General features: G+C 33.4%; 1 protein-coding gene across 3 annotated transcripts in view; it reads left to right on the top strand.

Annotated features, from left to right (window-relative positions):
- The first annotated feature begins 2,000 nt into the window (after window positions 1–2,000).
- Window positions 2,001–23,479, top strand: part of LOC114178510 (DNA topoisomerase 1) — a 36,032-nt gene continuing 14,553 nt past the window's right edge. Inside the window, exons 1-16 of one of the 3 annotated variants that reach the window (XM_028064458.1) lie at window positions 2,001–2,176; window positions 2,309–2,806; window positions 3,834–4,198; window positions 6,317–6,968; window positions 7,093–7,179; window positions 7,473–7,519; window positions 8,064–8,173; window positions 8,265–8,365; window positions 9,740–9,832; window positions 10,791–10,859; window positions 12,594–12,677; window positions 15,033–15,101; window positions 16,402–16,461; window positions 21,317–21,388; window positions 21,784–21,891; window positions 22,041–22,117. In XM_028064458.1, coding sequence (XP_027920259.1) covers window positions 2,096–2,176; window positions 2,309–2,806; window positions 3,834–4,198; window positions 6,317–6,968; window positions 7,093–7,179; window positions 7,473–7,519; window positions 8,064–8,173; window positions 8,265–8,365; window positions 9,740–9,832; window positions 10,791–10,859; window positions 12,594–12,677; window positions 15,033–15,101; window positions 16,402–16,461; window positions 21,317–21,388; window positions 21,784–21,891; window positions 22,041–22,117 — 2,573 coding nt within the window. In that variant the 5' untranslated portion in view covers window positions 2,001–2,095. Of the gene's footprint in view, window positions 2,177–2,302; window positions 2,807–3,833; window positions 4,199–6,316; window positions 6,969–7,092; window positions 7,180–7,472; window positions 7,520–8,063; window positions 8,174–8,264; window positions 8,366–9,739; window positions 9,833–10,790; window positions 10,860–12,593; window positions 12,678–15,032; window positions 15,102–16,401; window positions 16,462–21,316; window positions 21,389–21,783; window positions 21,892–22,040; window positions 22,118–23,479 lie in introns of all 3 variants that reach the window. The other 2 variants (XM_028064455.1, XM_028064454.1) reach the window with 2 other exon arrangements.

The raw sequence follows: 23,479 nt of genomic DNA, 5'->3' as shown, positions 1-23,479 counted from the left end.
GGCTCAGCCAATTGATACCTTTTTCTATTATTTTCCTGTAAAAGAGTGGCATTTCATTTAGATTCCATATTGGTACCATTCTGAATGTTGCAATCTAGTTTCATATATTTCTTTTATATTGGTGCTGAGATGAATGATTGATCTTGCACAATGAACTCCACTATAGTGTTAATTTCTAAACCATTTCAATTGCCACTGGTTCTACATTGTTTTATTATGCTATTTGCTGCACTTTTCATTCTATGTTATGGTTCAATTTTAATTTTGAGATAGGTTTTTTTTTAGTTCACAATTTTCATGGTTATTAAAGTATCATTTTCATTCAATCCTTTGGTTTATAGTATTGGTTTAAGAAGCTTTAATTGGTGTTGTTTTGTTTTTGCTTCCAAAATATAATTTTCTTCACTTGATATGTGTCATTTAGTGGTGTTGAACATTGTTCCTTTGTTTTTGCAAGCACCAATTAGAGCATTTGATGTTTAATCATTTCCTCATTTTAATTCTTGTTTTATCTCTTTGTTAAGAATGCCTATTATTTATTTTGGGCTACAATTTTAGAATCAGTTCTTGCATCATTTTAGCTCTAGGTTGCATAGTAGTTGGTCAATTAATGTTATGTTTCTCTCAATTCTTTGCACAACCATAATTTTTTGCATAAGATTTCATTCATAGCCCTGAAAAATGTTAAGTTTTATGTTGCACATTGTTAAAGTAGTCTAGTTTAGTTTGTGGAGTTAATTTATAGCCTCAAGTTGTTTCCATTTGTTCAAATTAAAATGTGTGATAATCCAACATTTTAAATGAGTTAGTTTCGTTAGCTTAGCACATTGCAATTGCCTTTATTTTAGTTTCATTGTCTATTTTTATGCTTTTAAAAATCCAAAAAAAAAATATGTATCTTGCATTCAATCCACTCATTGCATTGGCCCTATCCTTAGACTAACATGAGTTGATCCTTATACTACATTAGTAAGGGTGATTAATTTAGTTTGTTTGGGATAGTTTAGGCGAAAAAAGTTGTCTACCAGGCCTTTCCCTCTTAAGCCCACAATACAAGTCTAAGAGGAATGAAAATAAATCCTACGAAATTACAAAACTACCTTTACTAACAAGAAAAACTAAAATAATGATAGCAACCAATCCTTTTTTATTTATGCGATTTTGTAAATTAAACTACATCTCGTACAAAACTCAAAAGAATATGTTCTACCACACAAATTAAAGCTCTTTGAGTGTAGAATCAAATGAAAATAGGATCAACTCATTTGGACACCTATAAAAAAAGTTATGATCAAAATAGTTAGCAAAAGGTCAGTGTTGGAAAATCAGTGTTTTTTATACAACACTAGGAGCCACTTTGGAGAGCCGGGCTCCAATGTGACAAAGAGAAACCCCCTTTATCTGTGTTGGGTGCCAATAAATGGCGTTGAGCAATACCAAGTCAGGGAGCAATGTTAAAAAATGCATTGGGTGTGAATGAATGACAATGGGCGAAGTTGCAACTCCTAAAATTTCATAAAAATTACAAATCTAAGCTAAAATTGAAAGATAAAAGAAACAAAGATGCCAAGGAAGTGTGATAAGTCAATATGAGAGTATAGAAGTTGAGTTATCACACCTTTGGATTTATCAATTTATGTACATTACTAAATTTGGGAGTATATCGGATTGGATAATCAGGTATACACTCCCAAATTCAGAGGTGCATTCCGAATTGACCAATCCAAAAATATTTCTATGAATATAAAATTGGTGATGAGCGAGGAAGATGATGAAGATAGCAACATGAAGGTCAAAAAAGACGACGTGTCAAGAAAGAGGAAAGAAACTTAGAATTTTTATATATTTTTATTCACAGGGTAAAAATATTTTATGGAGTTATAGGGAGAAAAAATGGGGTGCATGAAGAAATGCTCATTAGAAAAAATTGGCCCAGCCCGGTTAGTCTCCTTCCATATACATATCCAAACCGATGCAGCTTTTATCACTAGCAGAGACAGCGCCATTTTTTTGCCGTTACTCTTAAACCCTCTTCTTTATTCAACAAAACCCTCCCTTCACTCATCACCATCTATGAAATGAACACACCACTACAATGATTCAACTTCACAGAACCTTCTTCTCCACCTCAACCTCAGTTCCTTCCTCTCACACTCTCTCGTTTCGTCACTTCATGGTCACTCACTCTCTCTCTCTCTCTCTCTCTCTCTCTCTCTCTCTTATTCCCTTATTTTTTTTTTTAAATTTATCTTGTTATCGTGGCAATAACGTGATTGTGTTTCGGTTGGGCGTCGCATCGCAGTTGCAGTTCAGGGCGCTGCAGCCTCCGACATACGCGCTCTCACCACACGCCTCATCAACCATCACCGGCACCACCTTCCAATGTCGTCGAACGTGTGTACTGTTCCCTCGCAGCGTGACCGCAAAGAGGAGTCCCGTCCGTTCTTTCGCAGTGAAGTCCACGGCGTTGTTTGGTGACTATTTTAGTTTTCCGTTCGCCGCGAACTGCACGACGCCGTTTGACCATGGGCTCTTCTCGAAGGGATTCTCGACGAGCGTGGCAGATAATGGAAAGCAAGGGAAACGGGTGAAGGCTGTCGTCGTTCGCGGAAAGGAGAAGGACGGGAGTGTAATAAGCGACGGTGCGAGTGGAAAAGATGTTGCGAAAACTGCAAAGAAGAAAACCGTGAAGAAGAAACCTTCGCCGAAAAAGAAGGTGTCTGCTGCCAGCAATTCGGCGCATGAGGAGTGTGCTGCAGAAGTTTCTGGAAAATCTACCAAATTGAAGAGGAAGAAGGTTTCCAAGGTTAGCAATTGAACCTTTTCAATTAAGGAAATAACGATACCTCCTACTGAACTGGTACTGAAGTAATGTCAGTATGGACACTGACAAGTGTACTCATACAAGAAGAAAATCAAAAGAAAAACTAAATTAGATATAGCTGTAATTAATTTATGCAGTTGAATAAAAAGATAATAAAAAATGAAGTTTTATTTTTGTAAATTTAAATTACTTTATGTATAACTTAAAATAAATGGAGAAGTTACATGCGAGAGCTCTTATTGAAGCTGAAGCGTATTATTTGGCTTTAGATTATATGAGAAACATAATTCATTTTATACCTGATGTCTTAGGAGAAGGATTCAAAGGTTAGTAATGGGTAGTTAGCTACTAGTTTTCAAATAAGAACACAGTAATGCACGTTATTGAAGTAATGGCATTGACGTTCGCAGGAGAAGAAAATAGGAAAGGGAAAAAACGAGATAAGTTTATTCATAAAACCGATTTTAACTTGTGCATAAGTTTATTTTAATCTATGGCAGGAACTTGCTTTATTTATTTTTCTTCTTTGTAAGTGCTTATAAAAAAGTTTATCCAATTAGAACCTTGATCTTATCCCACTTTTAATTTATTGTGTTGTGGCTTATGGTTTGGTTAAAATTGGTAGCTTTTGAGAACTTAAATCAGAATGCTCTTGTAAAAGTTGAAATTATAAGTTTATTTTATCCCTTTGGAGAAACTTAATACATTTTACTTGTTTATTTTCTTATGTTCATTGTCTTAGAAATTTACTGCATGGTCACTTTGAATAATTTTTGTTGTATTGTTATATATAGATTGTTTAGAATTTTGTTTTGTACCAGTACAAATCAAAACACTATAATAATTTGGATAGCTTTTAGTATTTATTATGTCTGTGACCAGTGCTTACTTTTAAAACATTATTTCTCGTGATTTATGTTTTTTTTGTTATTTTTAGATGATTTTGTATATCATATTTTTGTCCTGTGTTTGTACATCCAAGAATGACACTGATACTGTGGTTATTCAGAAGAGTTCAGTTGACAGTGCAATTGAAGAAATAGTGGATAATTCTGCCTCTGTGAAGGATGAGTTGAATAAGAAAAAGGGGAATTCTAGTCTTATTGAAGAGGCGAAACCGTTGTGGAATTTTACGCACAAGCCATTGTTTCCTCCCTCTGGAAAGTCTGTGGTGGTTGTGGAGTCTGTAACAAAGGCAAAGGTTATTAAGGGATACCTTGGTGATATGTATGAGGTCTTGCCTAGCTATGGTCATGTGAGAGACTTGGCAGCCAGGTCTGGGTCCGTTCGACCGGATGAAGATTTTAGCATGGTGTGGGAGGTTCCGGCACCTGCCTGGACTCATCTGAAGAGCATCAAGGTTGCTTTGAGCGGGTACATTTCCCCATCCCTCATCCCACTTGGTTTTGCTTTTGGCAGCAGTGGATGGTTATACTAGTATAATTTTATTGGGGTGTGTGTTTTGGTATTACAATTTTGTTAAATCTTTTTGGAGCTAATCTTGGTGTCTTTTCAATATGATGTTACTAGAGTAATGCAGATGTGTCATTATTACTTGTGGTTTTGTTTCCATTCCATCTTTTAATGCATATGCTGACTGTGCTGCATGGGAGTGGGTGTGGGTATGTGTATTTGGTACAATATAGTATATAAATACGACAGTTTTTCTTTTTAAATGAAGATACGGGCACAACACATCTTGAGTAAAATATAATCATTGTTATACATTCCCTAGATTTTATTAGTTTGATTGATTTACTATCATCATTGTGTTAGAAAAGCATAATCATTGTAAAAAATAAGAAATGAAGAGTATTTTCTAAATGGGCTTGTGTTTTTAAGTCACCCGGCAGTAGCAATATTTCAATTTATAGGCAGGAGGATTGCAAGATAATAACGGCAAATACAATTCAAAAGTCAGTAAAAATTTAAAATTACAGTACTTTCTATGGTACATATTTCCTATGATACATTGGACTGAGTATGATTGTCTACTAATATGATTTATGCTTCGCACTGTTATTTCAATTTTCTATACTCCCCTTCAAGCTGGTTAGTGGGCATTCTCCATTTCCTGCTTGGATACTATTCTTTCAAAAATGGGGCTGTTATGCTTTGTCTTTATTATATCCAGAAGTTGTTCTTGGGAGTGTATATAGAAAATGCAAATCATTCCCCAGTTGAGTTTTTCTTTGATAATGCCCGTCCACCTGAATATGTTTAGTTTGATCATGTTAAGAAAGATTGAGTTATGATTTCTGACTAATTACATAAACCTTCGCTAGTCCATTCCATATAATCTTCAAATCTTCTAACATAATCTTGAGCCAATGTTATGCACAAATGCCTTGAGCCATAGTCTGAATCTCAGCTTTAGCACAGAACTGGTAACTACAATATGCTTTTTATCGTCATAGTTACTAGATTTCTTTGGTGAAATTACAGTGCCTTGTAAAGGTTCAGTTAAATAATGGACATTGCATAATTGGCATCATATTAGTTCAATTCCCATTTCTTCTATATAAAATTCCTCTTTTAGCAGAACTTGACAGCACATAGTGCCTAGTTACGTTTTCAGGGTCTCTTGCTCTCTCAAAATGCCCTGCCAAGGTTTTTACAAAAAGTTGGTTTTGGAAGTAGGGTTCCCTCAAATTGGGAGCTTTGATACCATGTGAATAAGAAATGAACAAAATACTTTTGAATTTGCTTGAGTGATTAACTCATCTGGCAATTGTCAATTTACAAGCTGGAGGTTTAAAAGATAATAAATGTAAATATAATTCACAACTTGCAATACACGTTTTAAAATAACTACTTCCTACAATACATTGATTGACTGTTAATATGATTTAACTATCAACAACATACTTCAATTTCGGACAATTATTATCAAAATAAAAATATTCTATTCAACTTATGATAATTATCATTTTACTATTTGTTAGAAGTGAGTTTTAAGCTTAACTCAACTCCACAAAATCGTCTTGTAAGGTGAGGATTGCACCCACTTATATATTATGAATTGACCTTATCTCTAGTCGATGTGGGACTTCCAACACACCCTACTCACGCCGAGGTATATTCATCTCGTGCGTGGGACTAGAAATTAGTAGGTGGTCCGTTAGCGGTCCGATAATGGATGGAATAGAATGTCTAAGAAAGTTTGCTAGGATAGACTCTAACTTGGCTTTGATACCATGTTAGAAGTGGGCTTTAAGTCTAACTCAACCCCATAAAACCGGCTTGTAAGGTGATGATTGCACCCACTTATATATTGTGAATTGGCCTCATGTGTAGTTGATGTGAGACTTCCAACACTATCTAAATAAAATAATTTATATCAAAAGATTTTGAAGATAACAACCAAGGCAGCCAATTTTGGGTATCCACTATGGTAAAATGCATATATATGATGCCAATTTTGAAGTATGTTTGCATTATAGGCAGTTGACAACATGTATCTTGCTTAATTCATTTTATGTTATTTGGCAGAGCAGAAAACCTTATTCTTGCATCAGATCCTGATCGAGAGGGGGAGGCTATTGCTTGGCACATTATTGAGATGTTACAACAACAGGGTGCTCTACATGATAACATATCCTTAGCACGAGTAGTCTTTCATGAAATAACTGAAAAATCTATAAAAGGTGCCCTACAAACACCGCGACAGATTGACATAAATTTAGTTCAAGCTTACCTTGCTCGGCGGGCTCTTGATTACTTGATTGGGTTTAACATTTCTCCTCTACTATGGAGGAAGTTACCTGGTTGTCAGTCAGCTGGAAGAGTTCAATCTGCTGCACTTGCTCTTATATGTGATAGAGAAATGGAAATTGATGAATTTAAACCGAAGGAATATTGGACTGTGGAGGTTCAATTGAAAAAGAAGGATTCGGGATCAAACAAGAACTTTACTTTTCCCGCTCGCTTGACCCATTTTGATTCAAAAAAGTTGAATCAGTTTTCAATTACTTCTGATATTGAGGCAAGACATATTCAAAGCAATATAAACTCAGCCAATTTTCATGTTGTTTGCTTGAAGAAAAGCAAAACTCGAAGAAATCCTCCAACACCTTACATAACGTCAACACTTCAGCAAGATGCTGCAAACAAGTTGCATTTCACGGCAAGTTACACAATGAAGGTACTAGAATTTTTATTCATGCCTAATATTTCCATGTTTATTCATGTATGTTGAATTAATATTTAAATTTCAAAACCTACTAGACTTATTTTTATCATTAATATGAAATGCCTTTCAAGTGCAGCTTGCACAGAAGCTCTACGAAGGAGTTGAACTCTCTGATGGTGTAGCAGTGGGTCTGATAACATACATAAGAACTGACGGATTCCATGTAGGTATCTCTTTGGTTGCATAAATATGATTAATTTGTCCACAAAAGCTGATTGTGCCATCTCCAAATATTCTTGTATGTTGTATCCCCTTCCCTCCCACCCACATTTCTCTTTTGTGTCAATCATGTCATGAGTCTTGTCTGTCTAAAAGTGATCACCAATCACCCATGATTTTCCTATAACAATTTTTATTTTTTACTGTTTGCCATGTGGATGACATGTTTAGAGTTTCTTTCTGTGAACCCAGTAATCTTGTTTAGTTCTGTTAACAACTTGCCTTGAATTTACTTAGATTTCTGACGAAGCTGTTGCTAATATACGCTCGCTGATCATTGAAAGGTAATCTTCATTTCTCCAAACCACTTTTATTCATGTATTAGCTATCAGAGTTTCATTATTACTACTGAGTTTGTATTATAGATGTATCTATGCGACCCGAGTGACCCCATTACTAGCTATTTGACTTATCACAGATATAAGACGGGATTTAAGCCTTACAGATACAATGATTCTAGTGTATACTATAACATTATATAGTTTTAAAAAAAAATTGATTAGTGAGTTTTACTTTGAAAGGAAGGAGAAGGTGAGGTGGGAATATAATATGGACGTCTTTGGATAAACCTTTCTATAAGCATTTCTAGGAGAAGAAAAGAGGAAAAAAGTGAAATATACTTCTCCATGAGCACTTTTGTAGAAATTACCTCATATTAGCTTTTACAAAATCTGATTTTTTTTTTCCAATTACTTTTTCCCCAATGAATGCTTATGGGAACCCTGATCCAAACAGACCTTATGCTCTTAAAACAACAGAAGTAAAACCAAGCCATAGAAAATATTTTTATTGTTTTTCATGTGCATGAATTAGAATTTACTGTATCAGGTATGGACAAGATTTTGCGGCACAAAGTGCTCCGAAATATTTTAAAAAGGTGAAAAATGCACAAGAGGCCCATGAAGCTATTAGACCAACCGACATACGCACGTTGCCATGTATTACAACATATGCTTCTTTTGTGAATATTTTACTTGAATGGTGTACTGAGGTGACTGCTGGTAATATTAATTGTTGATGTTTTTTTAGCAATGCTTGCTGGGATACTTGATGAAGAATCTTTGAAGCTCTACACACTTATTTGGTCACGAACAGTTTCATGTCAAATGGAACCTGCTGTCATTGAGCAGGTTAGACTACTGAATATCCTTGATATATTGTATATTTGCACGGACCTTAAACTGCATAATAAACTAGCCATTAGTTTTATAATTTGTTCCTAGAGTATTCACTTAGATTAATTTAGAATTCAAAATTGTGCTACTTTTTTGCTTTATTGGAAGGTTAATGAAATTATAAGAAAAGGATAGAGATACCTCTTATCAAGAAAGCAGAACAAAGAGTGAAACTAGAACCAAGGTGATAAAGGTCAAACATGCATTGGAAGAAAGGTGGTCAAAATCAAGATCTTACATGAGATCGGAAAGGGTAATATGGATTGTAAATTAGGAGATCATAACACAGACCGGAGGATCCTGTAAATTTTATGAAATTCATATGTGCACACAAAATCCTTATATCTCACTCAACTCATAATTGAACTTCAATTCAATATGACAAAAATAATATAATAAATGTATAAAACAATAAATCATTAGGTGTAAACACAACATCCTAGTTATAGAGGAGTAACTCCTTCCTTGTTACAGAACAGTAATCTAATAGCTCCATCCTATTTCCAAAAGGAATTCTATCCTAGTTACAAAATAATAATCCATCTAAAGCAAATAATCTTGTAAGTTAAAATCATAATCTCCATAGAGACCTTCAACTCCATTTCCATCTTCACCATTCAAATCAGTATTGTCAAAATCCTGTTGATGTAGTGTTTCATCCAAGTTGGACTGGAACCAAGTTTTCATCCAAAATCCAAGTTGTCTACATCCAATCCTAATGCTTCATTTTTCTCATCTTCCATAATCCACTCATCATTGGATGAATAATCATCAATATTAATTTAAACTGGTTTTCTTATTTGCTTCTTCTTAGCTAATTTTGAATTAGCCATAATAAAAACATCATTCATTGGTATTGCTTTAGCCTATTTATTATCTGTGTGTACATAAACAAATGTAAAGACAAATATGATAGGCAAGTAGTAGACCGGTAATTCTATTCTAGAGATATATTTTAATATTAACTTATCATCTCAAAGGAACTCTAATTCTGTTCACATGTGAAGGAGCTACATGTCTAAGTCAATGCATGAATGACAAATTTTTGGAGTTCTGGATGCTCTTCACCATAATAATCTCACCATTTAAAAGATAGCTTGATAGGATCTGTTTGCTCTGTTGTATGGCACATTAATTTGTTAGAGATGTTAGTTATTCATGGTAACTTCATTTATTCCATGTTTACTGATGGTATATTCTTTTTGTGTTTTACGGAAAGAACATGAAAAATTTCTTTGTTAAAATTACATTTGTGTTCAGATATTCATCTGCTTCTTCCGGCATTGTTATGTTTGACCAGACATTTTCATGACGTTTTTTTGATTCCAGATACATCTTGATATTGGAAATGGTGATGAGTCTATTGTATTACGTACTACGAGTTCAATGGTTGAGTTTCCTGGGTATCAGGCAGTTTATACGGTATGGTTGGTTCCAACAAATAATTGATGTTGGTAGCATACTATCTGTAACTATTCATGTAGTGATGTTGACAGTATAGCAAATGAGATGACTTTATTTTTTGTGTTCATGATTATGGTTATTTTCAATCAACTAAATTCTTATTATTTTTACTATTAGTATTGTCTTGAGTTTTGTGCAAGTTACTTGCTGCTGTGATAAAATATATTGCAAATTTGCAATTGGATTTACAAAATAGTGCTTTTTGTAAAATTAAATTCTTAAAGTTACTGGACTTGGAATGTGTTTTCTTCTTACGGGTTAATATCCCGTTTCGATGCTGAACAAGGTCTCATAAAATTGAGCATAAAATGTTTCGGAAAGACTTTTTGTCTGGTTTGCTATAATGCATGCAGAGGTTACTTAAGAGTTTCCTCATCCCAAAAGATGTATAAAATTCTGAATGAATATCCTTGTGGTTCTAATTTGTATGACTAGAAAGAATTAATATAAAAGAAAAAAGATTTTTATTCAATTGGTTTATTTGAATCAGTACATTAGTCTCTATATATAGAACTCTAACCCTAAAGTAATAATTACAAGGAGATCTCTAGAATCTTCTATTAGCTTCTAGTAATATATTTAATATTCTACTAACTTCTAGTAATGCATTTAATATCCTTCTTACAACAGTATGCTTTACTGGGTAAAAGGGACTGAAATATTGGTCAAATTTGATTCAAATCTTTATTATTTTTAGTGGCTCTCACTTGACGCAGAATTTTTGTTTCATTCTTTTGCTGGGTGTTCCATATATGTTTTTGTGAGATAGCTACCCTTTAGGTCAACATGAAAGCTGCCCAAAACTGGTTTTGTTTGTGAGATAGCTACCCTTTAGGTCTTCATGTGCCTTTATATGACTAGGAAGCTATAACTGATTTGTTTTCCTGACTTACGTGTGGTTTATCCTCCCTTCTAGGATGTTGAAGATAAAGACCGTGATGAATCCAGCCCTGATCAAACATTTGGAATACTAAGTTCTCTCAAGGTAAATATTTCTGAAATCTCAAGATATAATTTATACTACAGAAACCATTTGATGTTTTCTTCATATGACAGTCTGCCATTTCTGTTTATTTAGATAGGTTGCTGTTTCTGGTTTCCTTATGGTTTGCTTTGTCATTTGTTTTCTCTAATAAGGGGAGGGGGCTTTGATTGACGTACAGATAGACCCACCTGTACCCTTATAATAATATTAATAATAATAATAATAATATCTTCTATTTTCTTTATTATTGTTTTCTCTTGTTGGATAAAAATAAATTCCTGAGAGCTTATTCCTATTGAGAAGAAAAATATCTGAATATTGTGCCAGAGAAGGTACATGTGTGTACTATTTATGATAATAAGTTAGAACACAAATGGAATTAATCATAAATACAACTGAAATCCCTAATTGCAGCAAATGACTATTTTACAAGTGTTAACATGTGCCTTCTTTTCTTAATACTGATTTCTTTAGGGACATATATCATTTACCTTTTTCTAAGGTTGTTTTGCTTTTATTGATGGGTTTGGTTTGGCCCCCATCATATGTATAAGATTAATAATATCCAAGTATGCTGGAGATGATTGATGTTGTCTGAGGTGCCAACCTAACATAGTGATGCTATTGCATTCTTGCTTTTAAAATAACAAAAAAGGTTATAACCATGCATACAATATGCTATTTTAACTCCCCTCTCTCAAGCTGAAGTATATATGTTATATTTTGCCATGCTTGTTACAAAATATATACACCTGCAAATTCGTCAACAATAGTTTTGATGTGAGACAAAGAATCTTCCATCATCTTGTCATTGAGAGATACACAATGAGTATCAATATATAGTTGTCAAGCACGTGCTTTTGTTAGAATATTAAATTACTCATGAATTGTGTCCTAAACCTTGTCGGAGTTTACCGAACCAATAATGTGAGAGAGAATCAACTTCATTTATGTTGATTAAAGCCATGTAAGAAGCATTTGATCCTGAATTTCCCAGGATTTATATGCGGGACTCACAATCAGCATGATCTTGATCAAAGAGGGATATCACAGAGGAATTGTAGGAATAGCAATGAATGACTGAAGTTGATGCAATTTAATAACGGGTTCAACTTGTTAACACCAGTGAAAATAGTTAGAGTCATCAAGTTTTTCAGCAAGGGAAGTGGGAATGGAATAAGGTGTGAAAGTGGTGGGATTAGCAGTAGCGACGGATGAAAAGGAATAGCCAAGGTTAAAAAATTATATGGTGGAAATCTCTAGATACCATCTTATAGAAAATATAAAACCAGAATAAAAGGATGTAATATTCTATTATTTCTGTGATGCGTAAAGTAAAATACAGAGGGAGCATTATAGAATAATATGAATAACACATAAGGCTTAAGACTATTAGATTACAAATCAACATTTGCCTATTCAATTGTAGCCATGTATAAGTAAAACATTTTAGATGGTGGCTCAAGAATGTTTCCATGTCTCTAAAATAGCCCTTTTAACTTTGTTAATTGCTCTCACTTTTTCTTAGGCTTGGTTTGCTATGCATCCTTTTGTTTTTTTTTTTTTGTGAATTCCATTTTATTATACTGATAGTCATATTATTCCACAGGACCTGGACATATGCCTTTAGCAGAATGAGACTTATTGTTGACTTATTTTTTGTATATGTCTTGCATAATTACTCACGATTTGTGTCCTTTATAACACAACTCTTCATTAACTTCTATTTTGTAGACAGGGGATCCTCTATGCGTGGTTCAAACTGAACCTTGTGAGCACCACACACAACCACCACCACGGTACTCTGAAGCATCATTGGTAAGGCATCTTGTTTTTGTCATTAATATTAAAGGAGTGGTGGAGTACTGTATACTTTAGGGGCCTCTTTACTTTAGAAAATGTTGGTATTCTTTCTTTGCTTTTCGTTATAAACATGACTCTTTATTTGCTTTATTTTTTTAAAATATTATTTCTACAGGGAAGTATGAAAACAATAAAATGCTGTTTTCGTTGTTTCTCATATGAATCTTTGAAAACAGAAAAAAGTGACACTTTTGTAATTAAAAGTAAAAATTGGAAATAAAAACAGAAAACATTTTATGCTGCTTTAAGCTGGTACTGCTTTTGTTGCATGTAGAAAAAGCCTAATATTGGATAATTCTGACAAGACAAGGCTATACACAAGTCTTGTATAGAGAATCAACAGTTTATTAGAGAATGGGTTGACAAAAAATCAAACTTTAGATGACTCGGCCATAGGTTTTAATACCACGTCATCAACCAACTGGCCCAATTTGCTAAGGCTTGAACTATGAAGTGAAGACTTTTCATCTCTTATTGGTTCTGTGCATGGCGATTACATTTTATTGTCAAGGAAGTGTGTTAAATACAGCCATTGAACTGTGTGTTTGTAGGTTTAGAAATGTACTTTTCTTTGCTGATGTGTTATTTTCAAGAAGTTGAATGATGATGATATGATTCTATCATTCTTTCTGTGTTTTGACAAATACACAACAAATGGTTTGCCAATCGTTGCAGCAAATGGGATGCGTATAATAACTTCTGAAAAGACCTTGTTTCTTTCTATCATACTCTTGGTTGTTTTTTGATTATCTGGGCATCTCGGGTACGACAATGTTTATTTTTGTGAAACATATTACTCTGATCAATCCATTAGCTGGGAATATTTGCTTGTGGCTTTGCCAGTTGCGTTTAATTGAAGTAATACCTACTTCGGTTCAATGATCTTGGAACTTTATATTCTTATGCTTTTCTTTTGTTTTATCAGAGTAATTGAATAACACCTCTGTTTTTGTAATACCTAGTGACATTTGCTACATTAGTAAAGTGGTTATTTCTGTTACATCTTACTGAGTTTAGTCCCACAAGCATAGTGATCATTTTAGTTAAGTTACACTTACAACAGTGAAGCTTTCTTTACAAGCTTCATGATTGTATTTTATAAAACGTACTTTTCAAGCAACGATTGGGTTGATACCAACCATTGGGTTCAATACCTGTAAACAAACTTGTTAGATCTTCATGTCCAAAGACGCACCAGCAAGTGGAAAACAAAAATGCTTTGATTCTTGAGATAGAAATATGGAAAAAATGCTGAAGAGAGAGTGTATGATCTCTTGGATCATCTATTCATTTATAGGAGTTCCTTGCATCCAAGATACAGAAAAGTAGTGATTTAAACAAGTTAACCAATTCTAGCAAGTTAACTATTTTAAATAAGTGACAATTCTAACTCAACTGTAGTAATTTACTGTGATAAACAATTGCTTTAAGTCATTGTCAAATCCAGTTCATCATTCAAGAACAAGGCATATGGGGCTAGATATCCTCTTTGTCAGAGAAAAATTTCTCAAGAAGTCTTAATTGTGACCTATGTGCCTGCTGCAGCTCAAATTGCTCATATTCTTTCAAAGGCACTGTATAAGTCTCATTTTACTTCTTTACTGGACAAACTCAATCTTTCGAGTTCTTCACAAACCTCAGTAATAGAGTAATTGAATAAGACCTCTGCTCTTGTAAAACTGTGACATGACATTTGCTAAATTGGCTATTTCTGTTATGTATTCTTGAGTTTAGTCCCACATCAGATCTTGGCTTACAAGCTTCATGATTGTATTACATTAATTGTAACATTCATTTTGAGAATACAGAAAAGAAATAACAGAATCAGAGTTTTTCAGATATACATCTTCTTTGTTTTTTTTTCTTTCGATTTAAAGACTGAACTGAAGACTGTAGTACATAGAATTTTATGCTTTCTGCCTTCATCTTCTTTCCAAGCACAAGAGTACTGTGTTAATTTTATCCATTACATAGTTAGCGATAGTCAATAACTCTTTGTCAAACTTTATACACTATAATATTTGCTCATTGACAGGAAAGTTATAATTTTAATCCCGTGATAAAGGAATTTGGTTCATGATTTCATGTTGAGACCTATATTTGCATCGTAAGCATATGTTAAAATTTTCAATATGTCAATATTATGATTTATAATTTTCAATTCTTTAAAATAAATAGGCGTGTTGCAACATATAATATTCACCCTGAATTTATAACAGGATTTGTGCTGTCAAGGAGGGCAGACTGTTCATTTCTTTTGCACTTCATCTTTTCTTTTCTCCATTTAAGATTTCCAAATGATATTAATAGGTTAAGAAGCTTGAGGAGCTAGGGATTGGAAGGCCATCAACATATGCATCCACAATAAAAGTTTTACGGGTATTTTACTTCTGTAGCAGTAAATGTCATTAATATAGCATATCTTATCTCTTATCACATCAAGTGTAACAATTTAAATTGTATGTTGTGATCTATTTAGATAATTGTATAAGTTATTCTGGTCTATTGATTTAGCACTAGTGTTTTTACGAATCTGGGGTTTGTTTGTTGTCTATTTATGAAAAATATTTTTTGTTTATAAAATCAGAAAAAAAAAAATTTGTTTGACAAAAGTAACTTTTGAAAATAGTTTTAGAAAAACTCTATTCATTTTTTTAAAGCAGAATTTATGTGATCTGTTTTAGTTTTTTAAATTACAGTTTTCTATTTTTTGTCTTCTTTCTTGTAGTGTTTCATCTTCTTCCCGTTCTTATTTCTAAATTTAGTTTTAAAAAATTGTTATAAAATAGTTTTCATAAGCTAAAAAAGAAAACACAATCAAAACACCTTAGTAACTTAGACTTTACTCAGCTCCTTTGCTTCAATATATCAGAAATTGCAGAGGTTCAATTAACTGATGAATCCATCTAATAGCTTGTTTGGATTAGATTGTTTCAAAGAGAATAATTGCTTTTTAAAATCTCTATCTAGAAGCTGATTGATTAATTCTTCAAAATAAGTTGAGCGAAACATTCTTCCTATCCAAGGTAGTTTGTGCGCATAAAAACTGTAAAATCGCTCATTCCTGAATGATATTTGGTTAAAAATAATTGTTCACTTATGATCATTTGAAATAGTGTAATCAAAGAAGTGTTGCTTCAGGTATTGAGCCATTTTAGATAGATCACTTACCCTCTGGTTAAGATGAAATGGAAGGGGGAGAGAGGATGGAATTAATTTAGAGTTTATGGTGTAAAAGAAACAGAGTGGAACTAATTTTAAAATAGTAGGACTCACTATACTATTTTACAACCTATTTCTTCAACCAAACCACTTTTGTTCTCACCTATTTCTTGTCATCCAATTCAATGAGTGTAGTTTGTATAAACTTTCTGATTCATTCAGCATAACAACGCACATTTGTGTGGTATAAAATGAATGTGCTCTGATCTGAAGATAATCTTAAGTACTGAATACCTTGTACTAGTACGGAACCTAGTAAAAGTAGTGATGGGTATTCTTATATATCATGCTTTTTGACGTACGCTTGTCTTTGTTGAGCTTGCGATGCAGTGATAGGTATTCATTGACACAATTAATGCGTTGCATTGTAGAATTAATATTTATTTCATTTTAATTTTATCTTGCATTGAAAATAAAGTTTTATAGAATTGAGTCCTCAATTTTTTTGTTCTCTCAGGACAGAAACTATGTTACAGTAAAAAATCGAGTTCTGTCTCCGGAATTTCGTGGACGCATGGTAAGCTTTGGGCAATTTTGAATTTGTTTTGTTTGTATGAAATTGCATTGTTTAATAGACATGGGCCCCCTTTGGCTTTTGAAAACTCTCAAGTTTAGCAGAAAATAATTTCTCTCTTATTTAGTCTCATTACATACATCTTATATATATATATATATATATATATATATATATATATATATACATACATTAATTGGATAAATTTGGAAATAATTACTGCCTATTCTAGGAAACAAATCCCTAAGAAATAGGGATTGATATACTACTAACAAAATCAAGATACAACCAATATATAGAATTAAAAACAATAGGAGTCAAATCTAAAACTTCGTAAAATATCTTAACAATAATCTAAAGTAAACATATAATTTTTCTAATGAATGATGGTCTATGGTCTTCATTTAATTTTCTGTTTTCTTTATGTGCATATATATTTTAGTTAGATAAACTAATAGATAGAAACCATATGATCAAGTTTGTCAAACTTGAGAGTTTATGTAAACTCATGAGAGCTTCCTAAACTCGGAAGAGTTTACTTTCCATGAAAAATATTATAAATAACATATTAATTCAAATATTACAATAAAATAATTAAAGAAGATAAGTCCATTCAAATACAAGTTCAATTCAAAGTACTCTAGATATCTAACCATTTTAAGAGCATTTTTACTTCTATTTTTAATAAATAGGATACTTAGACTGCTCTCAATTAAATTTGATTCATTCCCAAATATACTTTAAATTGATTGCTAATTTCAGTTTTGAACTACAACATTAAAAAACATATTATACAATTATTAAATAACTAAAAATAATCCCTAATTCTTAATTAAAAAATGAAATTAAAAATGCTAATTAATTAAAAGACCTAATTCCTAATTAAAAAGCCTAATATATAATATATATTACCTTTCCTGAAAGCTGCATCAAAGCATCTAATGAATAAATATCGCCTAATCCCTTTCTCCAAAATGGTGCGGTGCAGTAGCTGACCAACAAAAGGACCCACCTTTTCGGAAAAGAGAACAAGACCCACGATACATAGCTGGAGAAGAACGAAATGGAGACAACCTTAGTGACACAAACGACTATGTGGTGAGCGAGCAACGATGCGACGAGCGATGACGCGGTGAGCAAGCGGTGGCCCAACGAGCAGTGAGCAATAGTGACACAGTGAGGAGGCAATCATGTGATGAAACCCTAATCTAATCACGATGAATTCTTTGTCTTCTTTTCTAGTCTCGTACACCAAACGACTATTGTTGTTGTTGTTTTGGGTTTAAAAAATTTCTCTTTGAACATGCCAACTTGGTTGCAAACTCATGAGTTTGGGCGAGTTGACTGAGTTCGCTCCTGATGCTGCCGAGTTTACACCAAAACAAGTTTTCTGTCGAGTTAACGTGGAAGCTGTGTTTAGAAACGTAAACTCGTACGAGTTAACTTACGAGTTTGATAATCGTGCATATGATTGTTTGATTGGGCAAAATTTAAGGACAAACAACCTTTTGACTAATACAAAAGAAAGAATAATAGAATAATCCCTCATTTCCTTCTTTCATTAGTGAAAAGAGTATTTAACTAAGTACAATAACAACCATTGGCTCACCACATTTGTAGGAAACAAAAGGGATGAAAGTGCAAAAGGAATTAATGTAGATGGGAGTTATGGCAAACTCGACTGTGTACAAATTCCTTACATGCCACTTAAACCTTTCTAGATATGCATCTAGGTACAAAGGTCCCCTTGTGTGTGTTTTAGATGTGCCTTTGGGCTCATTGCTCTCAGTACCATCCTACGAAATATGCACCTTGTCATAGGATACATGTAGGCTGGAAGCATATAAGCATAAGAACATGAATTAAACAAGAGTTGAATCTCCTCAACTGAAATTCTCATGAAATGATTTCATGTTCATTTTAGAGTCAACAATTCTAATCACAAATTGAGATTAACTCAAGAACATTGTAGTAACAAAAGAACTAGAATACGAATAAGGATTGAATATGAAATGGGTGGATGGATTAATAAAAGATGAAAAGACTTAGGATGGAATGAAGAAAGGTGTGCCATTTGTTGAAGTAGAAAGCAACTCCATGCTTCTCCTAGATAAGGCTTAATGTTGAATCACCACTTACCTCCTAAGAATTATGATAAGAGTCTAGAATATCCTTTACACACTCTAAGTGTTAGAAATGAATTCTCTGATTCAATATATTCAAAAGTTGTCTTAGAAGAGCTAGGGTGGCTACTTATGGGAGAAGCCATCTTTAATCCTGTGTTTGTTTCAAAAGATGTATTGTTACCAAGGGGAGACACATGCACATCCTCATCCTTGTTTGATTTTATCAATTTGTATTGATTTAAGAGGATGGAAAAGGGGGAGTTCATTAAAATGGGCCCCCTACTTTTGTGAAAGAACTGCAATGAAAACCAGCTGTAAATAACACATTTACGTTTCTGCTCTTGCTTTGTTTCATGAATGTATGCATGGGATGACAGAGAGTCCTTTGGTTTGATGGTGCATGCATGGTTGAATGGGAGTCGACTCTGGTGTGGAGAGAGGAGGGGAAGAAAGGTTGTTGGGGAGAGATGCCATTGTGATATAAAAATTAATAATAATAATAAAATTATAAAGAAGTTTTATATCATGATGATAAAAATTAATAATATTAACAATCGTAATTAAAATAAATTTCTAAAATAGTAATAATAATAAAAAAATATAGTAGTAATATAAATAAATTTATATCTTAATAATAAAAAATAATAATAATATAAATATTTTTTACCATAGGGGTATTTTGATCGTATAATTTCATCTATTAATTTTCTATTTATTATCTATATTAATCAAATCACTCAAACTTTCATAAACTTTTCTCTCATTTTCCTTCATTTCTTATCATCTTTCCTTTAATTCATCTCTTTTTCACCTCAAATCCATCCTTTTCCACTCCCTCAAATCCATCCTCTAATCCAAACAAAGGTTAAATTCAAATGCTAATTAACATGGAATGAAATGCAAATTTTTAATCTAGATGCATCTATCTTTGCTTGGCCATGAATTCAAGTGAGAAAATTTGAATCAAATTCAAAATTCAAATCCTATGTTGCAAGGAACATGCTTGGTTATGGTTTCCATGCTTACTTTTATAGTACATGCTTTCCTTTTCTCCTCTTTGTACCCATCAAGTTCCAAGTATACTCCCCTCCTTGGCTGGCTTGGAAATAACCCTAGTCGTATTCTACAAACTATTATTTACGCTTATGAATTACAAGAAAAGAAACCCTTAATTGCAAGTCCAACAAATACAAAATAAAGAAATTAACGAACTATTTTTTTTTTTGAGCAAGAACATGTCTTTTCAGGTTTCTGGGTATTCTTCTTGGGATGATAGGTTCTGCTCATTGTTTGGTGTTCCTTCATGCACTCATCATAAGGACAAATATGGGCCTATTTCTCCTAGCTGGTATCTTTACTGGATCAAAACCATTCCTATTAGAAAAGGAGCAAGGGCAAGGGCATGAGGGCCTTGATGTGGTTTCAATAAAGAATAGTGGAATAGTAAGTCAATCTTTGAAGTGTTTGGCTGTTAGAGTTTCTAAGCACAACCACAATATGTTGAGTAATCTAGAAGAAAACATAAAACCTTTTGGAATTTCTATGTAAAAAGTACCAACCGTTGAATGCCATTAGTAATGGCGAAATTTGACATATAAAAAATCCCTTGTAATTGCACATCATGTTGCTTTGCATCCATGTTAAATTTAATAGCAGCTATGACCTTAGTGAGTCGGTGGGTGAGTAGAGCATGGAGGTTTTCGCTAGTTGATAGTAAGGCTTCCATTACTTCCACCAAAGAAGAGCCAACAAACGAAGAGGATGGTGGTTTATCATCAATGACTTCATAAATTTGCAGTCATGTGCAATGAGGTCTTGTTGGATCACTCTTCTAAGGACTTCCATTTGTCTATGGGATTTGTGATGTGGTAGGATGTGCTCATGCATGATTTAGCACCGCAATTTTTAACAAATTACACCAAAATTGATTGATGAAAATGAGTTCCAATCCAAAAAAACCATGAAGTTGTGTCCGTACATGGGGAAATGACCCTAATGTGAAGTAAGGGCACTCAAGTGACTGCCCTTGGAAAATCAGGTAACCACAACATGAATCAAGTGACAGATTCCCCCAATTTTGAACATCATGAGACATACTTGTCCAAAATAAGTTAGCTTTTAGTTAATGGAGAGTTTGGTAACCCCATGCCCCCTAAATGAGTAGTTTGAAACTTGATGCAGAGGAATGATTTGGAAAAGGTTGAGCAAATCCAATCAAAGCTTGCCCCAAAAGAGAATGAGTTCATTGTAAAGCTGGTATCAAAATATCCGGTGGGCGCTTGCACTGTTTGTTTTCAACATGGAAACTTTGCAAGCTAAGAAATGCAACTTTCCCATCTCATATGGGAAGAATTGCGGGGAAAGTATGCTTTTCCTTAAACATTTATAATAATTTATATTAAAAACTAATTTCATAATTATTAAAAAAATAACAATATTAATAAAATAATATAAATAACAATAATATAAATAATATAATAATATAAATATAATAATATTAATAATAAACATAAATAATAATAATCTTCTATTCTTATCAATTAATATATTTTTTTACTCTATTTAATTTATCTCATCATTCATTAACTTTCATAAATTTTCATATTATTCTTTGGAAATAGGATATATTTTTCTATTCTATCATACGTTTTATGACTTAATTCATGCTAGGCTTGTTGATTACCACTTTCTTTATGATGTTTATTTTATGCAAGTTTTTGGGTGGTTGATAGGTTTCAGCTTTTCTGTCGCATCATTTTTCAGAGGTCACGGACTACAGTTTTACTGCTGATATGGAAACTGAGGTATCTACTGTGATTGGGTTGTGGTCCCGTTTGAGCTTTCCATTATATGTGCATTTTAAATTAGCATGACCATGTGATTTGAATTCAATGAGTACCAACACAAATAGCATGCATTGGGTTCATGTGTACAGGAATCCATTGCGTATGAATATCATTACTGTTACTTGCCCTTGTTTTCTTTAAAAGCTGGGAGGAGTAGATATACTTTAGTACCCTACAATAACCTACCCATTGTCATCTCGAATTTTAAAGATAGGAACCTGTATCATTATTGTAATTGACTCCATTTGTTGACTCGTTTTCCCTCACTATTTAAATCTGATTCTTTTATCTACAGTTTGATCTAGTTGGTTGTTATTATTGTTTGTATTTCTTATGTCTACTTCTTGATCCAGCTTGATAATGTTTCCGCTGGGTTGACTGAATGGAAAGGCCTCCTTAGAGACTATTGGACACGATTTAAATTATACTGTGAGCGTACTTCGAATGTTCATATTCATCAGGTGTAACATCTGTTTTCGCTCACGGATTGGAATTTGTTGATCTAAAATTCTAAATTTGTTGCTATGTTCTATTTGGCAATTGTGAATATTTCTACATGCACCTGTAGTTTTATTTTTTGGATCTTTACTCATGAAATGGTTTTTTGTAGGTTGAGAAAATGTTGGAAAAAAAGTTTGGCGATTTTTTATTTGCTTCTCTTCCAGATCAGACTCGGGTTTGTCCAAGGTAAAATATTCTATTTTTGGATGGTATTAGAATTAACTAATAAAGTGTGGAATGACGTGTTGTAGGTTCTTCTGCAAGTGTTTCTTATTTTGTTTGGCATTTTTCAAGAATACTAGGCTTGTCGTAGGGAGGATATTAGAAAATGTTATTTGATGAAAAGCAGGATACCAATCAATGACTTAGATAACATACGAGTTCATATGATCATATAAAAACTCTTGAAGGAGTTGCAATTTTATGAGTTTTGGAATGTCTCAAGTTTAGAAGAAAATAATTTCTCTCTTATCATTACATCATTACATACAAACATATATATATATATATATATATATATACACACACACACACACATTGATTGGATAATTAGGAAACAAACACAACCTATCCTAATCCTCGAAAACAAATCCTTGAGTAGGGGTGTCAATTTGGCCAATGGTCCACGGGCCAGCCCTGACCCACTTTTCATTAAGTCTCTTTTATGGGGCTCAAAAGCCCTCTCTCAAGTGAGTTAAGGCTAGGGCTAAGGTGAGTTTGGCTCCCCTAAAAACAACACTTTGAGTCTCAGTCAAAGATCAAGCCGAGCTATCTTGAACTGGTCCAGATCGAAGATCAAGACTGATCGGTCAGCTCAGGCCGAAGGCGGAGATGGGCCAGCCTGGGCCGATGGCCAATACGGGCCAACGGTGTGTGGTCCCCTAAACTTTGTATTTAAGGTTGATCATATTCTAGGTAACGATTTCAACCCATATAGTGCTTTTCTAACCTTGCAAACTATGTTGGCTTTAATATGCCCTTTATGCCCCATGTAGAAATGCTTTTTTCACATCAAATTGGTGCAAGTTCCAATCATGGTTTTCTGCCAAAGACAAAATTACTCTAAATGTGTTCATTTGTGCAACTATTTCAAAGGTCTTCAAGTAATCCACAATGTAAGCTTGAGTGAAGCCTTTGGCCACCAGCCTAGTCTTATATCTCTCTCCTATCAGTCTTGTATTCTAAACCCTCTTGTACCAACTGGTATTTTTCCAAGTGGTAAGGTGACTAGTTTCCAATGTTGTTCTTCTCACTTGAAATAATTAATATGAAAGAAAGAAGATCTTTATTCAAATTGATTAATTTGAAACAGTAGATCAACCTCTCTCTATATAGAACTCTAACCCTAAAGTAATAATTACAAAGCGATCTCTAGAATCTTCTAACAACTTCTAGCTTCTCTATCAGCTTCTTGTGATACATTTAATATTCTACCAACAACTTCTAGTAATGCATTTATTATCTCACTAACAAGATTCTCCAACTTCTCCATTTTTTTTTGTCAATTAATGCCTCTTACAAAAGAAGGTATAATTGTGGTATTTAGAC

Source organism: Vigna unguiculata, chromosome 3 (assembly GCF_004118075.2).
Source record: "Vigna unguiculata cultivar IT97K-499-35 chromosome 3, ASM411807v1, whole genome shotgun sequence".
In the NCBI taxonomy this organism is placed as follows: domain Eukaryota; kingdom Viridiplantae; phylum Streptophyta; class Magnoliopsida; order Fabales; family Fabaceae; genus Vigna; species Vigna unguiculata.
This window is presented reverse-complemented; position numbering and strand designations above follow the sequence as displayed.